The following is a 19,722-nucleotide window of genomic DNA, read 5'->3' on the forward strand; positions in this document are numbered from 1 at the left end:
ATAATTCATCAATGTTTTTAGATTCACAGCAAGAATAACAACAACAACAACAACAACACAACATCAACAACAACAACAACAACAACATCAACACAACATCAACAACAACAACAACAACAACATCAACAACAACACAACAACAACACAACAATAACAACATCAACAACATCAAATAACAACAACAATAACAGCAACAACAATAAAAACAACAACAAAAACAACAACACAACACTAACAACGTCAACAACATCAAATAAAAACAAAAACAACAGCAACAACAATTAAAACAACAACAACAACAACAACATCAACAACAACACAACAATAACAACATCAACAACATCACAACAACAACAAAAACAACTACATCAAATAACAACAGCAACAACATCAACCAGCACAATAACAAGAATACAAAAAAAAAATATTATCAACAGAAAAACACATTTTAAAAGTATCAAAGTATCAACAAAGTATCATCAAAGTATCAACATTGTGGTTCCTGAAGAGATATGGTAAAGTGTAGAACAAAATATTTATATTCCGGATCACACTGAAATTCTACAATTCAGAAAAGTAAATAATCTTAACCCTATAAAGGCTGGGGGGTCTGAATCTATGTAAAGCCAAGGGAGGGCACGTGGATTAGTAAAAGGCCTTACAGATTAAGTATAAAGTTGAAATGCATGTTCATAGCCCAATTTTTCAAGGCCAGCTCATTGAAAAAATAGACCGATAACTTTAGTGGTTTGGGAACTAAATTTAAAGGGTACCGTTCCCCTCTTTGCCTTGAGGGTCACTTGAAATACGCTTACAGTCCCTTTAAGGACTGAAAATTATGATATTGTTCCTAAAATCTGTGTGAAGGATGTCAACCCCTGCCGCTGTCACATCTTCGTACAACCTTAAAAAGAAAAAAGAAAAAAATTTCATCGTAATTTTTTTCTTAAAAATATTACGGTTTGATTTATCAATACGCTGAAGACGACTTTTTTATTTAATTTAGATTTTTGATTTCTGATCTGATCTGATCTGATCTGATCTGATCTGATCAACTTTTTTCAAGTTACAAATTTCTTTGTTTTCTTGTCTTATGTTTATTATAGCTGTTGCTTGGTAGAAATAAAATTTTAAATCGAAAGTCGTCTTCATTGTATTGATATTTACGACGACAAGCGTATTTATTATTTTTTATTGATAATTAATAATTTAATTATTATAGTATTTTTAAATGGAGTGCACAAATAAAAATTAACTATTATTGTTCCTTGGCATTTAAAAAAAAGAAATTGCAAGAAATTGGAATTTCGGATTTCGAGCATAAGTTAAAAGTGCAGAGAGAATCTGAAAACTCTGGAATGAGAAGACGACTTTAAGACTGAAGCTATGACTTTAAATAGTCTAATGAACATGAGGCCCAGCAATTTTGCAGGGTAATCATACCCGTTCAACTAAAGAAGTGATTTAATAAGTTACTATTAAACCTATTTGCTTAGTAACATTAAGCATTGCTGTAAAGTCGTATTCCTATTACACAGTGTTCTGGTTCTTACAGTACTTAACCATAATTATTCAATAATTTAATTATTGTATCAAAGAAAACTTCAGAACTGGTGCAAGATGGATTGAAACTTTTTATCAAAAAGTGCCCCATAGTTTCAGATAAATTAGCATAAGATTTAGGTAAGAAATTTTTTTTTAGTTTTTAATCAATTTAATTTCTGCATGACAATTATGATTTACATTCCTCACTCGAAGACAGAAGACAAATTTTAATTTTGACGTCTTTCGCACATGCGCAGAATTGATGTGATTCCGCGCACTTCAGATTGAAACCTTGTCATCTAGGGTTTCAAGCATAAAGCGCTTGAGAAGAACAAACAAGTTTGGAATTTCCAGTATGTAACCCGAGCTGGGAACCTTTGAATGGTGGATATCTGGATTTATGTTTGTTCTCCTCTTGTTATTAATCTCCAGATTAATTAACCGATCGAGATTAAGGATATCACATTCTAAAGTTTTCAAGGGATATTAAGAAAAAGAGAGGATTAAGCATTAATCTCAATATCCACCATTCTAAAGTTTTCCGCTCAGATTAGTTTGCTCTTGTCATACTTGTCAGAATCATAACATAACGTATCAAATTTGGACCAGTAATGTCGCGTAAATGAATAAAAATAAAAGTTTAAACCTTGGTCCTGAATCTTCATGTTGAACAAGTTGAAGAATTTGATCAAAATAAATGGTTATGATGACTCCAGCAACATCTACAAAAAAGAACATTCTCACATTTAATTTTTCAATTTAAATTTAGGAGATTTGCTTCATTAAAGTTTCACAACAAATATTAATTCTGTCTAATCATTAAAAAAGCATGATTGGGATTTTTTTAAAAGTTTTTTTTTTATCTAACAAAATGGCGCCCAAAACTTAAACTGAAAAATTGAGATTTAAAAAAGTAAAAAAAATAATTTACCTATTAAGGTATGCAGAACACTCACGAAAATAACTAAAATTATAAATAATCTTAATTTTAAAACTAAATAGTTAATAATAATTGAAAATAACTATAGGTTTAAAAATACCAGAAATGTAAAAAAAAACGTTTTATGCAGAGAGGTAGGCAATTATATCAACACAACAAAGACGACTTTCGATTTCAATTTTAATAAATATCCAGCTGTTAGCCTGTAAAACAGTATGGATACACAAAAACATAAAAGTCAAGATAAGCTGTCAATTAAAAAAAACTTCTTTTTGACTACTTGTAAACTTGTAAATTTAATTTCGATTGTTAACCATTGTTGATAATCAAAACTTTCAAATAAAGTCGTCTTTATTGTATTTATATAATCTTCTGCCACTGTTCTATAATATAATAGTTTCAAGTCAGTTGAGTAATTGCAAACAGAGGTCAACACCTGGATTGAACATTCCTGGATCAAGGAATTCTAGGTAAAGAAAGAAAGGTAATTTCAATGCAAAGATAACAATGCCCGATTTACAACGGTACCCTTTAAAGCTTTGTCTGGTCAAGTATGAATTAGATATCAATATTTTTGTTTCTTTAAACTGTTTATTTTCATTGATGGATTCTCTGCAAAAGTGCATTCCTATTTTTGAGAATCAATGGAGAACCTCACAGAAATAAACACTTTTTGAGAAACGACGATATCTTCCACATTTGTGATCAAACTAAAGTTACACAGGTACCGTTGTAAATCGGACATTGCCATCTTTGCATGGAGGTTCACTTACAATTATGCTTACAGTCCCTTTAAAACCTACGGATTAAGTTGAATCCTGGTGGCTGTAACCAGATCAAGCAATTATCCCTTTCATTGGAGATCCAGATAAGTGTAAAGTTAAAAAATTATAAAAAATTTCAAAATTTGACCTCAGCATGATTTCATATCTTTCCTGTTTGACATTAATAATTTCCTAAAAAAACTGATTACTCACAGCCACCATAAACTTAATTTATTAAACTTATATCTTTGCAACCTGATATTAGACAAATTTACAAAGTTTGAAATATCAAAGGTTTACACCATACTGTTCTAAAGATATGGGAATTACAACTTAACTAAGAGTTTGTCGCGAATAATCAGTTAATTTTGGTACATTTTTCCTTTTTTCTGACAAATTTAAGATTAATATTCCTAAATGTTTCAAGTTCATATCGTTTTAACCCAGTGTCCTGCGCCAAAGCAAACTTAAAAATAATAAACGTTAAAAGAAATATAAAAATTTTAAGCTTTTAAAAAAAATTTGTTTCTTAAATTTGTAAATTTGCTTTCCTTCATCTACCCGCCACTCCACTTCTACATGCATTCTCATCTGGAAGAAAAAATTAGATTTATTTTTGCATTGCTAATTTTAAAGTTGGTTGAATTTTGCCATTATATTACAATTTATTTAAACAAATTTTAACTACACCATTTATATATGTATTTATATCTTTGTGTGTGAATAAATCTTTATAATTATATTAAAAAAACGCAAATAATAAATATGTAACTTTTCCTTCCCTTTCCTTTTCCTTTTCCTTTTATTTCTATTTTTTATTTTTTTAGAACTGGGCGGAAATATTCCCACAGCCTCTATTTTTGGAGGTTTTCAAATATATTTCTCCTTAAAATTGTATGTATTTTTTTGTTATATTTCATAAATATATATAATTACTTACTTACTACTTACTACACTGTAAAACATACATTTTTAGCTTTGTCTCTTTTTTACTTTTTTTGTCGGCATAGAAATATATTTTCTGTAAAAGTAAATATTTCAGTTTACTGATAGCGCCGATTAAAGGATTCATAACTCTAATTGGATAATGAGATAGATAGAAAGATAGATGTTACCGCCATACTATTTCTATTGGTTCAGAATAACAACAAACACATGACTGAACCCTGATTGGATCAGGCGCTAATGAACTCGGAATACAGGGGTGACAAGCGTCTTAAATTTAAAAGAATAGAATAGAACGATCCGTGAGTTTAGAGATGGTTGAATTATCGGCAGAAACTTGTTTAAATACAAAAAGAAGAATTCGAACGTTTCTCGCCCAAGTTAGTCCAGGGTGGCCTAGTTTGAAGTTAGTTTTGCCCCAAATAAATTGCCAAGTACAATAGATGGTAACGTAGAATTTGTACACTCTCAGTACAGTTGTATTCTGACGTCACAAGTGTCAACTTAGTTTTTGTTTGATTAATAATAGTGAGAATTTTAGAATAAAGTGCTTATCTTACAGTAAAATTAGTGCAATTTTATGTGTTCTTTATTTTCTGTTTTTACGCTTTTTTATTTAATCTTGGAAAACATGTCAACTAAAGTGAGACAATTTTGTTTTCTTTGTTACATTTGACACTTGTGACGTCGTGTATAATTGGTCCATTTCTCTGTTGCCACCTATTGTACTTGATAATCAAAGTATATGAAGATTTTTTACATTTTAAGTTTGATGCTTCATTGAAATATCCATCTCCAACATCAGTGTAATCAAATTACCCCCCCTCCCCCCGGGGGCAGTTTTCACTTAATGAAAAACTACTTTAATCGTTTTCCGTTAAAATAAATAAATAAAAAATAAAAAAAATAAAACGATTAATTTTAAAACGATGGGGTTTTAAAGTGAAAACAATCAGTTTTTTAAAAGGATATTCCTCAAAGTGTGAAAATTCCTAAAAACTAACATAACCTTAAGACCACATTCATAAACCTCACTTGCTTATAATTTTTACATTTTGACAAAAATACTCGTTTAACTGTGTTTTTCTGTTTGTTTTGTTTTAAAAGGCTAAAAACAGGCATTTAGTTAGTTTTTAAACAGTAAACGATCTTTTGATTTGTTTTTAAAATGACCCCCCCACACTATTTGCGCCACTGGGCTTAACCTTCTCAAGATAGAAAAATTCAAAATATATCGGAAAGTTTATAATCAAGGTCTGGAAATGAAAAATAAGAATAAGTCACTAATAAAACCTAATTTTACTTAAAGCAGATCAATTCTACATAAAGGTTTTGTATTTTTTCTTTTTCAGATATGCCTGCTTGTCTTTTGTGTCTGTTAGTCTGTTAGTCTGTTAGTCTGTTATTCTGTTATTCTGTTAGTCTGTTAGTCTGTTAGTCTGTTATTCTGTTATTCTGTTAGTCTGTTAGTCTGTTAGTCTGTTAGTCTGTTAGTCTGTTAGTCTGTTAGTCTGTTAGTATGTTAGTCTGTTAGTCTGTTAGTCTGTTAGTCCGTTAGTCTGTTAGAATGTTAGAATGTTAGCCTGTTAGTCTGTTATTATGTTAGTCTGTTAGTCTGTTAGTCTGTTAGTCTGTTAGTCTGTTAGTCTGTTAGTCTGTCTGATTTTGTCTGTTCACTGAGACTCCGATTGGATCAACTGTAGCTTGAAAACTGCCCAGTGGAGATATATTGTTTTTTATCTATCTATCTATCTATCTAATTACCTACGTATCTCTACGTACCTACCTCTTACCTACCTACCTGCCTTACATACCTACCTACTTATCTAACTAGCTACCTATCTATACACCCACCTACCCACCCTATTTTGAAAATCTAACAATGAAAAAAGAAAAAAATTATCTTATAATTCCTTGTATTTCTACCAGCATGAATACAGGGGATGTTAGTTCCAAAACTAACACTTGGCCCATTTCTAACACTGAGTGGTTTTGAGACAGTTACCGNCAGGGTGTCCCAATAAACATGGGAATTAAATGACTACTTCTATATCTTCTTTGTTCTTTGTAAACATTATCACAGTATCACAGTTAAAACATTTAACCCCGAAAACTTCTAGTCTCGAGATTTCCCAAATGTGGTCTGCCATTTTTACCTTCAACATTGAGTGAGATATTAGTAAATATGTCCAAAATCTAGTTTATTAAAAATCAACCATAGATCGGTCAATTTGAAAGATACAAAGAGCGAAGAAAGACCACATTTTGGAAAGCTTTTTTTGATGCACTTTATGTCATTTATTAATTATTAGAAATCAAAGACGATATTCAAGTCGTCTCTCGATTCCCATGTTTATTGGGACACCCTGTAGTGTTAAGTGACCGTTGAAGAACGTGATAGAGATATGTTTTTTTTCTACTTCAAAACATATAATTTTTAATTGCAGTTCTCTCTGTTAGTGAGGCTTACGTGGTTTTACGGAGCTGGGACATTATTTTTATACAATTAAGGAGACAATAAATTTAATTTCTGAATCACTTGAAAAATATATTTTGAAAATGTTTGTAGAAAGTTTTTAGAGTTAAAAAAATTTAAAACTCTATAAGTTATGGGGTCAGACACAGTTTGGGCAATATTTAAATGGGACTGTTAATATATTTAGAAAGGAGTGCAATGTCTTAAAGGAACTGTTCATGTTGTTCAGTCACTCTCCATTTAAATTGCCCATTGTCAGATTCACACTAATACCCTGAAGACCTTTATCTTGTTGTAGGAGAAGAAGGAGTGTTTCTTTGTTTTATCTTAAAAATTGAAATCGTTGAACAAAAAAGTTCAATTAAATTTTTTTATCGTTAAATTGTCAATTAAAGATAGTGTTTATTCAATTCATGGCTGAAGTAATAAATATGTCTTTCGCATGAATAGTTTGATTTCATTGTTTTTGTAATTAAAAAATAATTAAAATATATAAAAAATAAATGTTTAGAATTATTTCCGTAAATGTTGACATGTCTCTTTAAGGTGGGATTTATCTAAATAGCTGCAGGAAACACTTTCACCCAGACACCCAAAAACAGTATTTAATCTAAAAAAGCTTTTAAAGCATAAATAAATACTTATTAATGTTCAAAAGAATTTGAATATAGATTAAAAACAAAATTTTAATTTTGACACACTAAACATAAAAAATGTTCTTCTTTTTTTTCCTTTCATTTTAAATTTTTGTACAGGACAAGGTCGTACACAAGACGGGATAATGGGGATTGCCCCCCCACGTTGAAAATTTTCGGTTATGATTTAAGTCCCCCCCTCTCCAAAAAACGTTATAAACGTTGACCATTGCAGCCGTGCAGAGATTTGTAAAATAGAAAAATTAGCTTGTACTTTTTCAGAAAAATGTTGTTGATTTTAAAATTCGAAACATGACATTTTTAAAGAAAAATGTAATATTTTATAAACAAGAATAACTTTCTTTTAGTGTTTGTACACTGTAAACTGTACACTGAACCCACTAAATAAGTCCTTGAAAAACCGGTTTCTAATTTTCCCGCATTTTTGATAATGTATACATTGAAATCTGCAAATATGAAAATCGTCTTGCCCAGAGGCGGCTTGTGGGGGGGACGCCCCCCCTGGAAAATTGGGGGGACTTCCCCTCCCTGGAAAAATTAGAATTGCAAGAAGAAAGATCAGGCACCTTCTAGCCCTACAGTTTGGATTTATAAGAACAGATTAAAAAATTTTTGCCTGCGTCACCAATTTTTCACTGAAAATGAATATTATTTATAAAAATCCAAATCTTTTCACTTTCCAACCCCCACACAGTGGGATACTAGGGGAGGGTCAGCCAAAATGAATTTATTCCATAAACCTCTTATTTATGTCAAATAAGGCTTTATTGGTGTAAACTGCCCCAAAATGACATATAGCCCAAATTTTGATTTTGGGGCTATTTACATCTATAGAATAAGGCTTGGCCGCTTAAGATTTTTTTTTAAGGTTTTTGTGTGCTGAGGGCGCCCCTAAATCTTTTGTATATGGCTGTTAGACGAGTTAGAATCTATTCATATATATTTGTGCTTCTGAACTTTTGCTATAAAAGACGACATTTAAATATGTTGCAGGTGTACAGGATCCTTTCAAGGAAAAATATATGAACGGGAAAAGTAATTATTAATTAAAATCATTATAAATCAATGCAAGCTACAATTGAAACAATGTTTATAAATGAAAAAATTATCAAAATATATTTATTTTGTTCATTCTCACTAGTCACCATGAAACACAAGACAAATGCATTTTCAGAGGAGAATTGTGACAAAAATCAGACAGGGGATAAAAAAAATTCGGCATTTGAATTAAAATTTTCAGAAAATTGATTTATTATTTATGGTTTGTTGAATATTAATCAATATTTGCAAAAAGGGAAAAATTATTTTCAACTTTGTACAAACTTTCAACAAATTGAACACGTAATTTTTAGTGACACATTCACAACGGTACCCTAGCTTAACACCTTTATAGGATCAATGATGCGGAAGATAATGTCGTCTTCAAAAGTGGTTCCCTCTGTGAATTCCTTTATTGTTTTCCCGCAGTAAAAATGCGAAAGTCACCACAGTTGAAATCAATCATGTTTTTAAAATTCCCTATTCCGATTTTTCATCAATATTTTACGTTTATCCTACCATAGAAATATTATCGATATGAGTTAAATCAAAATCAAAATTGAAATTAAATTCGGACACTGTTTGCCCATCAAAAATGATGAAGGAATAATGGAGATACTGGAAATATCTACCATCTTATAAAACATTGCATTGGCGTAAAAACAAATAACATTAGTACAGATATTACAATATATTACAATTAAACTCAAATTTTTTTAATCATTGCAGATAACTATCCGCCTGAACCTATTTTTAAAAATTTGATTTTTATAATTTACATTGTATTTATAAAAGATATAAATCTAATTGTTTCATATGACACCTTGCGGTAAAAAAGTTAACTTTAGAATTCCGCTAAAACAGCATTATCTTTCGGTCAGGCGGAATAGGTGGGATGAAATCCTGCCATTACTAGTATAAAGGCATTTTCCGTTAGCTTGGCCTAGCGAACATCTAGAAAAATTGCGTAGCATTAAAGGGACTGTAGCATTAAAGGGACTGTAGCATTAAAGGGACAGTAGCATTAAAGGGACTGTAGCATTAAAGGGACTGTAGCATTAAAGGGACTGTAGCATTTAAGGGACTGTAGCATTAAAGGAACTGTAGCATTAAAGGAACTGTAGCATTAAAGAACAGTAGTATTAAAGGGACTGTAGCATTAAGGGGACTGTAGCATTAAAGGGACAGTAGCATTAAAGGGACTAAAGTCTAAATTGTGGATAATCTTCAATTTAAAGAATGCCATATCCAAATCACAACGGTACCCTATTAACCATAATAATCTAGCTGAGTGTAACAATGATGACAAGTCTTAAATTCTCACAATTTTGATTTCAACCTGTGCAACAGAAATCCACAGTTCACTCTTGAAAATAATAAATTTTCAAATAAGAAAATGAGGATATACAGGGTATCCCAATTACATGGGAATTGAGAGACTTGAATGTCGTCTTTAATTTTCGAATGTTAATAAATGACATAAAGTGCAGCAAAAAAAAAAAAGACTGAACGTTTATTGAGCTTTCCAAAATGAGGTCTACCAGCTTTGCATCTTTAAAGGGAGTGTTCGCGAAAAATGAAAGGGGGTATAGGCTTAATGCGATAAAAAAGCGCTTTTGACCGCTACTAATCTTACTTTTATCTGTTGCGTCTATAAGGAGAAAATTGTTAAAGACGTCTCGTACCGAATAACTTAGCGCCCATACAAATTCAGAAAATTGCAACATACGACTTAGACCGTAAAAAATATCACCCTACAGGCNGGAACAAAGACGATATAGAAGTCGTCATTTAATTCCCATGTTTATTGGGACACCCTGTAGATAGGGAAGTCTCAAACCGATAGCTTTTTAAGTTATGTCTAATCATTATAGGGGAGAAGGGACCCCCCCCCCCTCTTCAGTGGGAAAAGGATTAACAGCAAAGATGAAAAGATATTTCCTAAAACTCACTCGATACCAATCTTTTTCTTAATTATACATTAGTTGCACTTTCTTTGCAATTACCTGACAAAAAAAAGAAAAACAGAATATCTTTTATCGGAAGATCTTAACCACAAGAACTTAATTTCCTTTATTTTCTTACTGTGATCTAATCTATAAACATTAGATACACTTTTAGTAGTTATCTGCAATGATTAAAAACAAATGAGTTTAATTGTAATATCTGTACTAATGTCAATTGTTTTTAGGCCCTGCATGCAATTTTATATACTGTAGAGCGCATACAGTTAAATATTGTGTTCTCTATATATACATTCTTCCTTTTCGTGATAGTTTTTGAAGGGCATTTAGCCTCATATTTATCGTTATATATCCTTCATGATGATTTCTGACAGGCAAATTAATGAATGTTTACTAAAGTTAAATCAATCACCTCTAGGTGCTAGATCTGCTAATCTTACTACGAACTTCCGTGACTCTGTTTACATATGGTATAAATATGACACTTTAAGTATAGTAAATTCTATATTCATTTTATTTCTTTATTGCCCTTCTCCCATCTTGTCACCCAGTACATAATATAACATATTTTGTCAATACTAGAGGTCTCTGTCTAATTTTTTTAATCTTAAAATAAATCAATAGGATAAATGTTTTATATCTATAATAGTAAAACGTGTTTATACACACTTTTTNCTTTTAGAACTTTCTTGTAGAATAATAAAATTTGACGAATTTAAAAAATCTCTAGATGGAATTTCGTGATTTTTTGCCAATAATAATCACTTTTCATCCAAAAAGTTTATTTTTATTTTTCTACGTTGCAACACATTAAACAATGGCGTAGAAAGACGACTGTGTGACTAACTCGAGATTTTGAATAGTAAAATGGACACACAGCAACTGAGCAGTGTACACAGACCAATTTTACTCAATGAGTTAACTTTCTAGTTACTACAGTTAAACCCTAAATATTAAATACATCGAAATAACTTATAAAATGTCGTATTCTTCACTTTCTGATAATGGAATGTTGCAGATATTTAGTTTTTTAATTAAATGATTATATGCAGCTCTTGAAAACTGTTCCCACATATTCATGGCTGTTTATTTATTTTCGCAAATACTGAGATTTACGTAAAATAGTATAAAACCATTTGAAAAATTGCCAAGACGACATTTGATAAATTCTTTCGATGTATGGCTCATTTAGGGTTTAACTGTAATAAAACGTTCTGCTTTTTATCAACACAAAATACACATAAAATTGCTGAAATGCCGTCTTCCTAGTCCACAGTTTTATGAGTACCACTGCATTTGATGTAGAAGGTTGCAATTAGATAAATTTGTGAACATCATTTAATAAATGCAATAGGAAGCGTGTTTTTTTCTTAGTTAGACGAAATTCTTTCCCTGTCTCTGAAAACTCTGTCTTCTGAAAAAAAAAATATTTTTTAAAAGGAAAAATTATTTTCCTTGTTATCATGTCTCAATTTGAATGCCTTCACTGTAGAGAAATATTTAATGGTCTATAATTTTCAATAAAAAAAAGGCAGACAGAATTAAAAAAAAAAAAAAAATTTAGTTTTTCGGACATGCGTAGTGATATGATAATGATTATTTGGACACCTTTTGCATAATAATCAAATAGAATTTTACCTGATCAAAATCTTCTGTATGAGTTGAATTATGATTAACGTCGTCATTTGAAATCAGCATTTTCGTGGATTTTTCCGATTCATAATCTGGATTTTCCTGGAACTTTAAAATGTCGTCTTCCGTAATATTTCTGATCGAAACAAGAACAGAACTGAGAACTGCGTAAGGGATCTAAAAAAGCACAAAATATACATTTATTTAATGAATTAAATAAAATTTACTTTATTTACAGGGTTACCTACAAAGCATAAAGACGACCTAATAATCCGAAAATATGACGATACTGTCTTGAATATAGTCTTTTACTGGCTTTTAAACAAATAGGTAACGAAAGAAACAAGATTGCAGTTGCATTGAATATCAATATTAGAAAACAGACAGATAAAATTCCGTACAGTCGTCTCTGAAGTCTTATCCTGTATATAATGTTTCCCCAGCAAACCAATAGACTAACTGCACATGTATACTAGGCTTTTATTGTGACAATACATAAACCTAGGGCCACGTGAGGTCCCACAAAAAATTTGGGCCCGATCGGTTCAGTCGTTTTAACGTTTATTGGATACGTACAAATAGACAAACAAACAAACAGACACCCAGACAAGCTAAATTTTTATATAGACTAGGCTTTTAGAACGCTTCGCGCCCATCTTAATTATTATTAAAAATAAAAAATTCTGTTTGGTTTCTATAAACAACTCCCCCCTGTATACCCCAGTAAAGGTATGTTAGGTTAACGGACTGTAGAGGCGCAACTGAAAAAAACACTCATAACACATGCGTAAAAAGAGCGCAATTTTTACGCAATTTTAATGCTAACAAAGACCATTTAAATTCTTTTAAAAAGTTTATTTTTTCAATTTTTTTTTTGGAAAATGCAATATATGCCGTATCGGAAATTTTTAATTTTTACAAAAAAAATATATATTTCCTGAGTAAAAGATTAACAATTTATTCATGAAGAAAATATAAAAATAAGAGATCTGAATAGTATATAGTTTGTCAAATTGTTTGATTAAAAAACAACTGTAATAGGGTAATAATATTTGTAAAACATTTTCTTATTTTTTTATTGTCAAATTTTTAAAAATGTTTATACTTAAAATATTTTCGGGATTTTTCATAATAACAGGTACACAAATTATAAAAAGTATTGGCATTTCAAATCCAAAAAACCAAAAAAACAAAGAACTTCTATTATGTATATGTTAAGGAAGCTTTTAGAACTTTCTTGTAGAATAATAAAATTTGGCGAATTTAAAAAAATCTCTAGATGGAATTTCTTGATTTTTTGCCAATAATAATCACTTTTCATCCAAAAAGTTTATTTTTATTTTTCTACGTTGCAACACATTAAACAATGGCATAGAAAGACGACTGTGTGACTAACTCGATAATGGAATGGAATGTTGCAGATATTTAGTTTTTTAATTAAATGATTATATATGCAGCTCTTGAAAACTGTTCCCGCATATTCATGGCTGTTTATTTATTTTCGCAAATACTGAGATTTACGTAAAATAGTATAAAACCATTTGAAAAATTGTCAAGACGACATTTGATAAATTCTTTCGATGTATGGCTCATTTAGGGTTTAACTGTAATAAAACGTTCTGCTTTTTATCAACACAAAATACACATAAAATTGCTGAAATGCCGTCTTCCTAGTCCACAGTTTTATGAGTACCACTGCATTTGATGTAGAAGGTTGCAATTAGATAAATTTGTGTACATCATTTAATAAATGCAATAGGAAGCGTGTTTTTTTCTTAGTTAGACGAAATTCTTTCCCTGTCTCTGAAAACTCTGTCTTCTGAAAAAAAAAATATTTTTTAAAAGGAAAAATTATTTTCCTTGTTATCATGTCTCAATTTGAATGCCTTCACTGTAGAGAAATATTTAATGGTCTATAATTTTCAATAAAAAAAAGGCAGACAGAATTAAAAAAAAAAAAAAAATTTAGTTTTTCGGACATGCGTAGTGATATGATAATGATTATTTGGACACCTTTTGCATAATAATCAAATAGAATTTTACCTGATCAAAATCTTCTGTATGAGTTGAATTATGATTAACGTCGTCATTTGAAATCAGCATTTTCGTGGATTTTTCCGATTCATAATCTGGATTTTCCTGGAACTTTAAAATGTCGTCTTCCGTAATATTTCTGATCGAAACAAGAACAGAACTGAGAACTGCGTAAGGGATCTAAAAAAGCACAAAATATACATTTATTTAATGAATTAAATAAAATTTACTTTATTTACAGGGTTACCCACAAAGTATGAGACTCTAAAGACGACCTAATGATCCTAAAATATGACCATACTAATGACAAATCAAGTTGTTGTATATAGTCTTTTACTGGCTTTAAAAAAAAAGAAACAAGATTGCAGTTGCGTTGAATAAATATTAGAAAACAGACAGATTAAATGTCGCACAGTCTTATCCTGTATATAATGCTTCCCCAGCAAACCAATAGACTAACTGCACATGTATACTAGGCTTTTATTGTGACAATACATAAACCTAAGGCCACGTGAGGTCCCACAAAAAATTTGGGCCCGATCGGTTCAGCCGTTTTAACGTTTATTGGATACGTACAAATAGACAAACAAACAAACAGACACCCAGACAAGCTAAATTTTTATATAGACTAGGCTTTTAGAACGCTTCGCGCCCATCTTTTATTTTAACTTTAAATCGTGGCCATATCTGTGAGCATCTTCTCTTTGTACAGTATAAAACAAAAACAAAAGAAGTTTGCAGATTTCATAATATTTTTTCGCGCATTTTCAAAATTTTACAAAAATAAAAAACTTTAAAACACAAATTTTTAAAATTTTGATCATTCATAAATTCCTTCCCTGGGCCTGGAATGACGTGAGGTCCTACACAAAATTTGGGCCCGATCATTTCAGCCGTTTTGACGTTTATTGCATACAAACAAAGAAGAAGAAAAATAATTTTAGTTATTCCAGTTCACCATATTTCAGATACTTCTGAAAATTTAGACCTTGTAAAAAGTCACTCACATTTTTAAATATATACATATTAAAGTATAAAAAAGGTTTACCTGTTCGAAAAATCTGGCCGCTAAATCATTAAAAGTTATTCCTGAAAAAAAAACTGTATCAGACATAATGATTGGCGATTATTAAATGAATAAAAAAACAAGTAAAGAAAGTTCATAAATTGGGAAAAAGATAAATCATTAACAGAATTTTTATTTCAATGTCAATGTTTATATCTTCGCTATCTTTTAATTGTAATGATTCTAGAGAGACATGTCCGATTTATATCGGTAACCTTTAAACCTTAAATTGTGGATTAATTGAAATCACTTCTGTAATCTCATTAAGTACCTAGTCTCTGCCACTTGACCCCCAGGGCTTCCAGCGTGCTGGTCAACACAAAACTATAACTCTGCAAGAGGGTCAGAAGGTAGTGTTCCCTGAACAGTTTCATAATTCAATTCAATCTTTTAAAATTAAATTTAGTTTTTTTTTGCTGTATTTTATTTACAAGGCTGCTCATTAAGAATAGATAGATATATATTTCGGCTCATTTAATTTTTTGAAATTAACAAATAACTAATAAAACAAATCTTCGGGATGAACCAATCCTGAAAAATGGAAAAAATAAAAAAAAATTTTATTTCAAACAACGTTTTTACCTAGACCAACTGTTCCTGTGGGGTTTGAGAAATCAGCCACGATTTGTGTTTCATCATCGACTCTAAAAGTTAAATTCAAAATCAAAATTGAAATCAAAAGTCGTCTTCATTGTATTGATATTGCCTCCAACAAAATTTGATTGTCATTAAATTTTGAATATCCACGATTTTTTATTATACTGTTGACAAAGAGAGCATCTTTAAAATTGAAACAAAAGATGGGCGCGAAGCGCTCTTTAATCCTAGTCTTTATATAAGGTTAGCATCTTTGCATACAACGATGACTCTTTCTAAAGAAGCTGACCTTTGTGAATATGTTTTCAGTAAATTCAGTTTCTTCTCAAGTTTTGGATCCAAGCGTGCAGACGACCATGATCTACATAGCAAAGCATACCTGAAAAAAAACAATACAAATTCATTTTTACAAAAAAAGAATAATGGAATGAAAGAGGTTCCAGCCACATTATTTCTAAATACGAGCCGTAATCTTCTCATCCGAGCCACATAATGCTTTTAATTTAAATATAATACATCAATACATGATCTCCTCATTTAATTGATCTTAAGATTAATTTGAACTTGAAGATCTCCGCCGAAACCTAGATTTAGACGTACATGAGTTTGTATACAAAATATGAATATAAACCTGTTAATTAAAAGTATTCGTTCTTCGGTAGGAATAGGATAGGGTCGAGCTAAGTACGGATGAACATCCAAAATAGAATCATCCTATAAAATAATTTATTTAAATAAAAATAACACTCAGAATTTATAATACGGTGGTACCCAATTATATCAATACAATAAAGACGACTTTCAAGAAGATGTCAATTAGAAAAGCTTCTCTTTGATTACTTGGAAACTTTATTCCAAAAAGCTTGTTAACAAACAAAAAAGTCGTTTTAAATGTATCAAGAAGATATTTTAGACAAACTTTAAGTTTTAATTTTTTACTTTTTACGATCACGCACAGTTTTTATAATTTCGGGGCCTTTGATCATTCTTGAATCTTGAGTGATAAAAAGTTAGCTTCGACATTCCAGAAAGGGATGAACATTAAAAATTAAATCATTCAAAAAGAAAAATTCCAAGAAAATAAAATTAAAATTAAAATTAAACTTTTTAAATATTTTATCTAAAACCTATATCTCTTTCACACTCCATAAAGTTTTTTTACTTTTTCTTTGAACATTACAAATAAATCTATAATTTTTATTTCTAAAAGTTGTTAGTTCATCTTTAAAAAAAATACTAACAATCCACCACCAATTTAAATTAAATATAGTGTAAACATAAATATGTAATTTTCCTTATCCTTTCCTTTCCTTTTCCTATTATTTATATTTTTATATTTTTTAGAATTGGGGGGAAATATTCCCACAACCTCTACTTTTAGAGGTTTTTAAATATTTTCTCCTGAAACACATTTTTTTGTATGTNGGATGAGTTTATCCCTGAGATTAGGAGGTCTCCTATAGGTAACCATAGGTGGATTTTGAAAAACCTCCTTCATCCAAGGATCCTGGACCATGGTTCTCCAATGTTTCTGTATGATGGAGGAGATACAAGGCAGCTGGGGATTTAATGAGATAGAGAATATAACTCGATCTGGTTTCTCCATTTTCTCCACTTTCTTTAAAGCAACTTCTCTAGGTATAGCTAAATTTTGTATGTTTTTGTTATATTTCATAAATAAATAATTTTTTACTTTACTTTTACTAGAGGATGATTTTCATGAGTTCTACGCTATTTTAGACAGATATAAATTATTCATTCTTGTACTTTAGTACGCTATAGAGACATTTTTCAGTGGTAACATTGGTTTACCCATGTATTCCATAAATGTCAATTTTCAAATTCATGAACCATCCCTTTAGATTTTACCTCAATAGATTGCTTCCAGGCAATGGTAACTGCATGGAACTGTGCCAGGGTAGCAACAACAACCTTGATAATACAGGTAAAGGAACTGTGCCAGGGTAGCAACAACAACCTTGTATAACACAGGTAAAGGAACTGTACCAGGGTAGCAACAACAACCTTGGTTAATACAGGTAAAGGACCTGTGCCAGGGTAGCAACAACAACCTTGTATAATACAGGTAAAGGAACTGTACCAGGGTAGCAACAACAACCTTGATAATACAGGTAAAGGAACTGTGCCAGGGTAGCAAAAACAACCTTGATAATACAGGTAAAGGAACTGTGCCAGGGTAGCAACAACAACCTTGTATAACACAGGTAAAGGAACTGTACCAGGGTAGCAACAACAACCTTGTATAACACAGGTAAAGGAACTGTACCAAGGAAGCAACAACAACCTTGTATACTACAGGTAATGGAACTGTACCAGAGTAGCAACAACAACCTTGATAATACAGGTAAAGGAACTGTACCAGGTAGCAACAACAACCTTGTATAATACAGGTAAGGGGACTGTACCAGGGTAGCAACAACAACCTTGATAATACAGGTAAAGGACTTGTACCAGGTAGCAACAACAACCTTGTATAATACAGGTAAGGGGACTGTACCAGTGTAGAAACAACAACCTTGATACAGGTAAAGGAATTGTGCAAGGGTAGCAACAACAACCTTGATAATACAGGTAAAGAAACTGTACCAGGGTAGCAACAACAACCTTGATAATACAGGTAAGAGGACTGTGCCAGGGTAGCAACAACAACCTTGATAATACAGGTAAAGGAACTGTGCCAGGGTAGCAATAACAACCTTGATAATACAGATAAAGGAACTGTGCCAGGGTAGCAACAATAACCTTAATAATACAGGTAAAGGAACTGTGCCAGGGTAGCAACAACAACCTTGATAATACAGGTAAAGGAATTGTGCCAGGGTAGCAACAACAACCTTGATAATACAGGTAAAGGAACTGTGCCAGGGTAGCAACAACAACCTTGATAATACAGGTAAAGGAACTGTACCAGACTGAAATCAAAAGAAAATGAGAGAAAAATATTAAAAGAATAAAATTCTAAATGTTAAAATGTTTCTTGGGTAACTTAGCAATGGTTACATATAGACCTATTTCACTCGTTAACTTGATTTATAAAGTTCGTGAAAAAATCATTCTCTTCATGGCTACATCAAATACATAAATTATATTATAAAAGTCGTCTTTCTAATTCACAGTTTGGTGGGTCTTACAGTAATACAGTGATAAACCTATATCTGTAGTATAGGAAGACGACATTATAGAAATCCTTATTTATATTTAATGTTATCACAAAGCAAATAGTTTGACTATACATTTATTCAATCAAATGGGTCTGTTTTACATTAAAAAATGTACTGTGGACTATTTTAAGGAAAACAAAAGTCGTCTTCCTATTTCAAAGTTTTTTTCACTGTAATATGATATTATTTGAATCTGTTTTCTAACCTCTAAAATCTGTTTTCTATCCTCTAACATCTGTTTTCTAACCCCTAAAATCTGTTTCTAACCTCTAAAATCTGTTTCTAACCTCTAAAATCTGTTTTCAAACCTTTAAAATCTGTTTCTAACCTCTAAAATCATTCTAACCTCTAAAATCATTCTAACCTCTAAAATCTGTTTTTTCTAACCTCTAAAATCTGTTTTCTAACCTCTATAATCTGTCTCTAACCTCTAAAATCTGTTTTCTAACCTCTAAAATCTGCCTCTAACCTCTAAAATCTGTTTTCTAACCTCTAAAATCTGTTTCTAACCTCTAAAATCTGTTTCTAACCTCAAAAATCTGTTTTCTAACCTCTAAAATATGTTTTGGTGGAGGTTTACATCCTTTAGTTAGACTCACATCTTCAAGGACCAGATGGTAATAAACAGATTTACCAAACTCCTGAAAATACATTTTTAGATATTTGTTATTTTTAGATATTTGTTAGTTTTAGATATTTGTTGTATCTAATGTGATACATTTCACATTTTTAGATATTTGTTGTATCTAATGTAATACACTTCACATTTTTAGATATTTGTTGTATCTAATGTAATACACTGTGGAAGACGAGACCCAGCGGCCTCCTTACAGCAAAGCCAGGAACAAAGAAGAGAGCTGAAGAATTCTACGCTGCTTTCTCT

General features: G+C 31.0%; 2 protein-coding genes and 1 long non-coding RNA gene across 3 annotated transcripts; all 3 read right to left on the bottom strand.

Annotated features, from left to right (window-relative positions):
• Positions 1–11,698: 11,698 nt before the first annotated feature.
• On the bottom strand, positions 11,699–12,160 carry LOC111705019 (uncharacterized). Its single transcript, XR_002765922.1, has 2 exons — positions 11,967–12,160; positions 11,699–11,742 (listed from the first exon to the last, which is right to left on the bottom strand). It is a non-coding gene; the product is annotated as an uncharacterized LOC111705019 (long non-coding RNA).
• Positions 12,161–13,653: 1,493 nt separating this feature from the next.
• LOC111705020 (uncharacterized) lies at positions 13,654–15,454 on the bottom strand. Its single transcript, XM_023477450.1, has 4 exons — positions 15,332–15,454; positions 15,043–15,083; positions 14,004–14,174; positions 13,654–13,779 (listed from the first exon to the last, which is right to left on the bottom strand). The coding sequence occupies exons 1-4, from the start codon at positions 15,432–15,434 to the stop codon at positions 13,681–13,683; spliced, it is 414 nt and encodes a 137-aa protein (XP_023333218.1). The 5' UTR covers positions 15,435–15,454; the 3' UTR covers positions 13,654–13,680.
• A 105-nt stretch (positions 15,455–15,559) lies between these two features.
• Positions 15,560–18,855, bottom strand: LOC111705012 (uncharacterized). Its single transcript, XM_023477438.1, has 7 exons — positions 18,828–18,855; positions 18,265–18,590; positions 17,527–17,970; positions 16,289–16,371; positions 15,947–16,036; positions 15,643–15,704; positions 15,560–15,591 (listed from the first exon to the last, which is right to left on the bottom strand). Exons 1-7 carry the CDS (start codon positions 18,853–18,855, stop codon positions 15,560–15,562), a joined length of 1,065 nt encoding a protein of 354 aa, XP_023333206.1.
• Between the last annotated feature and the right edge of the window lie 867 nt (positions 18,856–19,722).

Source organism: Eurytemora carolleeae, unplaced genomic scaffold, assembly GCF_000591075.1.
Source record: "Eurytemora carolleeae unplaced genomic scaffold, Eaff_2.0 scaffold542, whole genome shotgun sequence".
NCBI classification, from domain to species: Eukaryota; Metazoa; Arthropoda; class Copepoda; order Calanoida; family Temoridae; genus Eurytemora; species Eurytemora carolleeae.

Bases quoted from the DNA above. Each gene is read 5' to 3' on its own strand.
- LOC111705012 (XM_023477438.1), bottom strand. From the start codon at position 18,855: ATGTCGTCTTCCTATACTACAGATATAG. The intron at 18,591-18,827 runs GTTTATCACTGT...TTTTGATTTCAG, and splicing joins TTCCTATACTACAGATATAG to TCTGGTACAGTTCCTTTACC. The intron at 16,037-16,288 runs GTTTATATTCAT...GTTTTTTTTCAG, and splicing joins CGAATACTTTTAATTAACAG to GTATGCTTTGCTATGTAGAT.
- LOC111705020 (XM_023477450.1), bottom strand. From the start codon at position 15,434: ATGAAACTGTTCAGGGAACACTACCTTCTGACCCTCTTGCAGAGTTAT. The intron at 15,084-15,331 runs GTACTTAATGAG...TTTTTTTTTCAG, and splicing joins GGTCAAGTGGCAGAGACTAG to GAATAACTTTTAATGATTTA. The intron at 13,780-14,003 runs GTAAAATTCTAT...TTTTTTTTTCAG, and splicing joins ATACAGAAGATTTTGATCAG to AAGACAGAGTTTTCAGAGAC.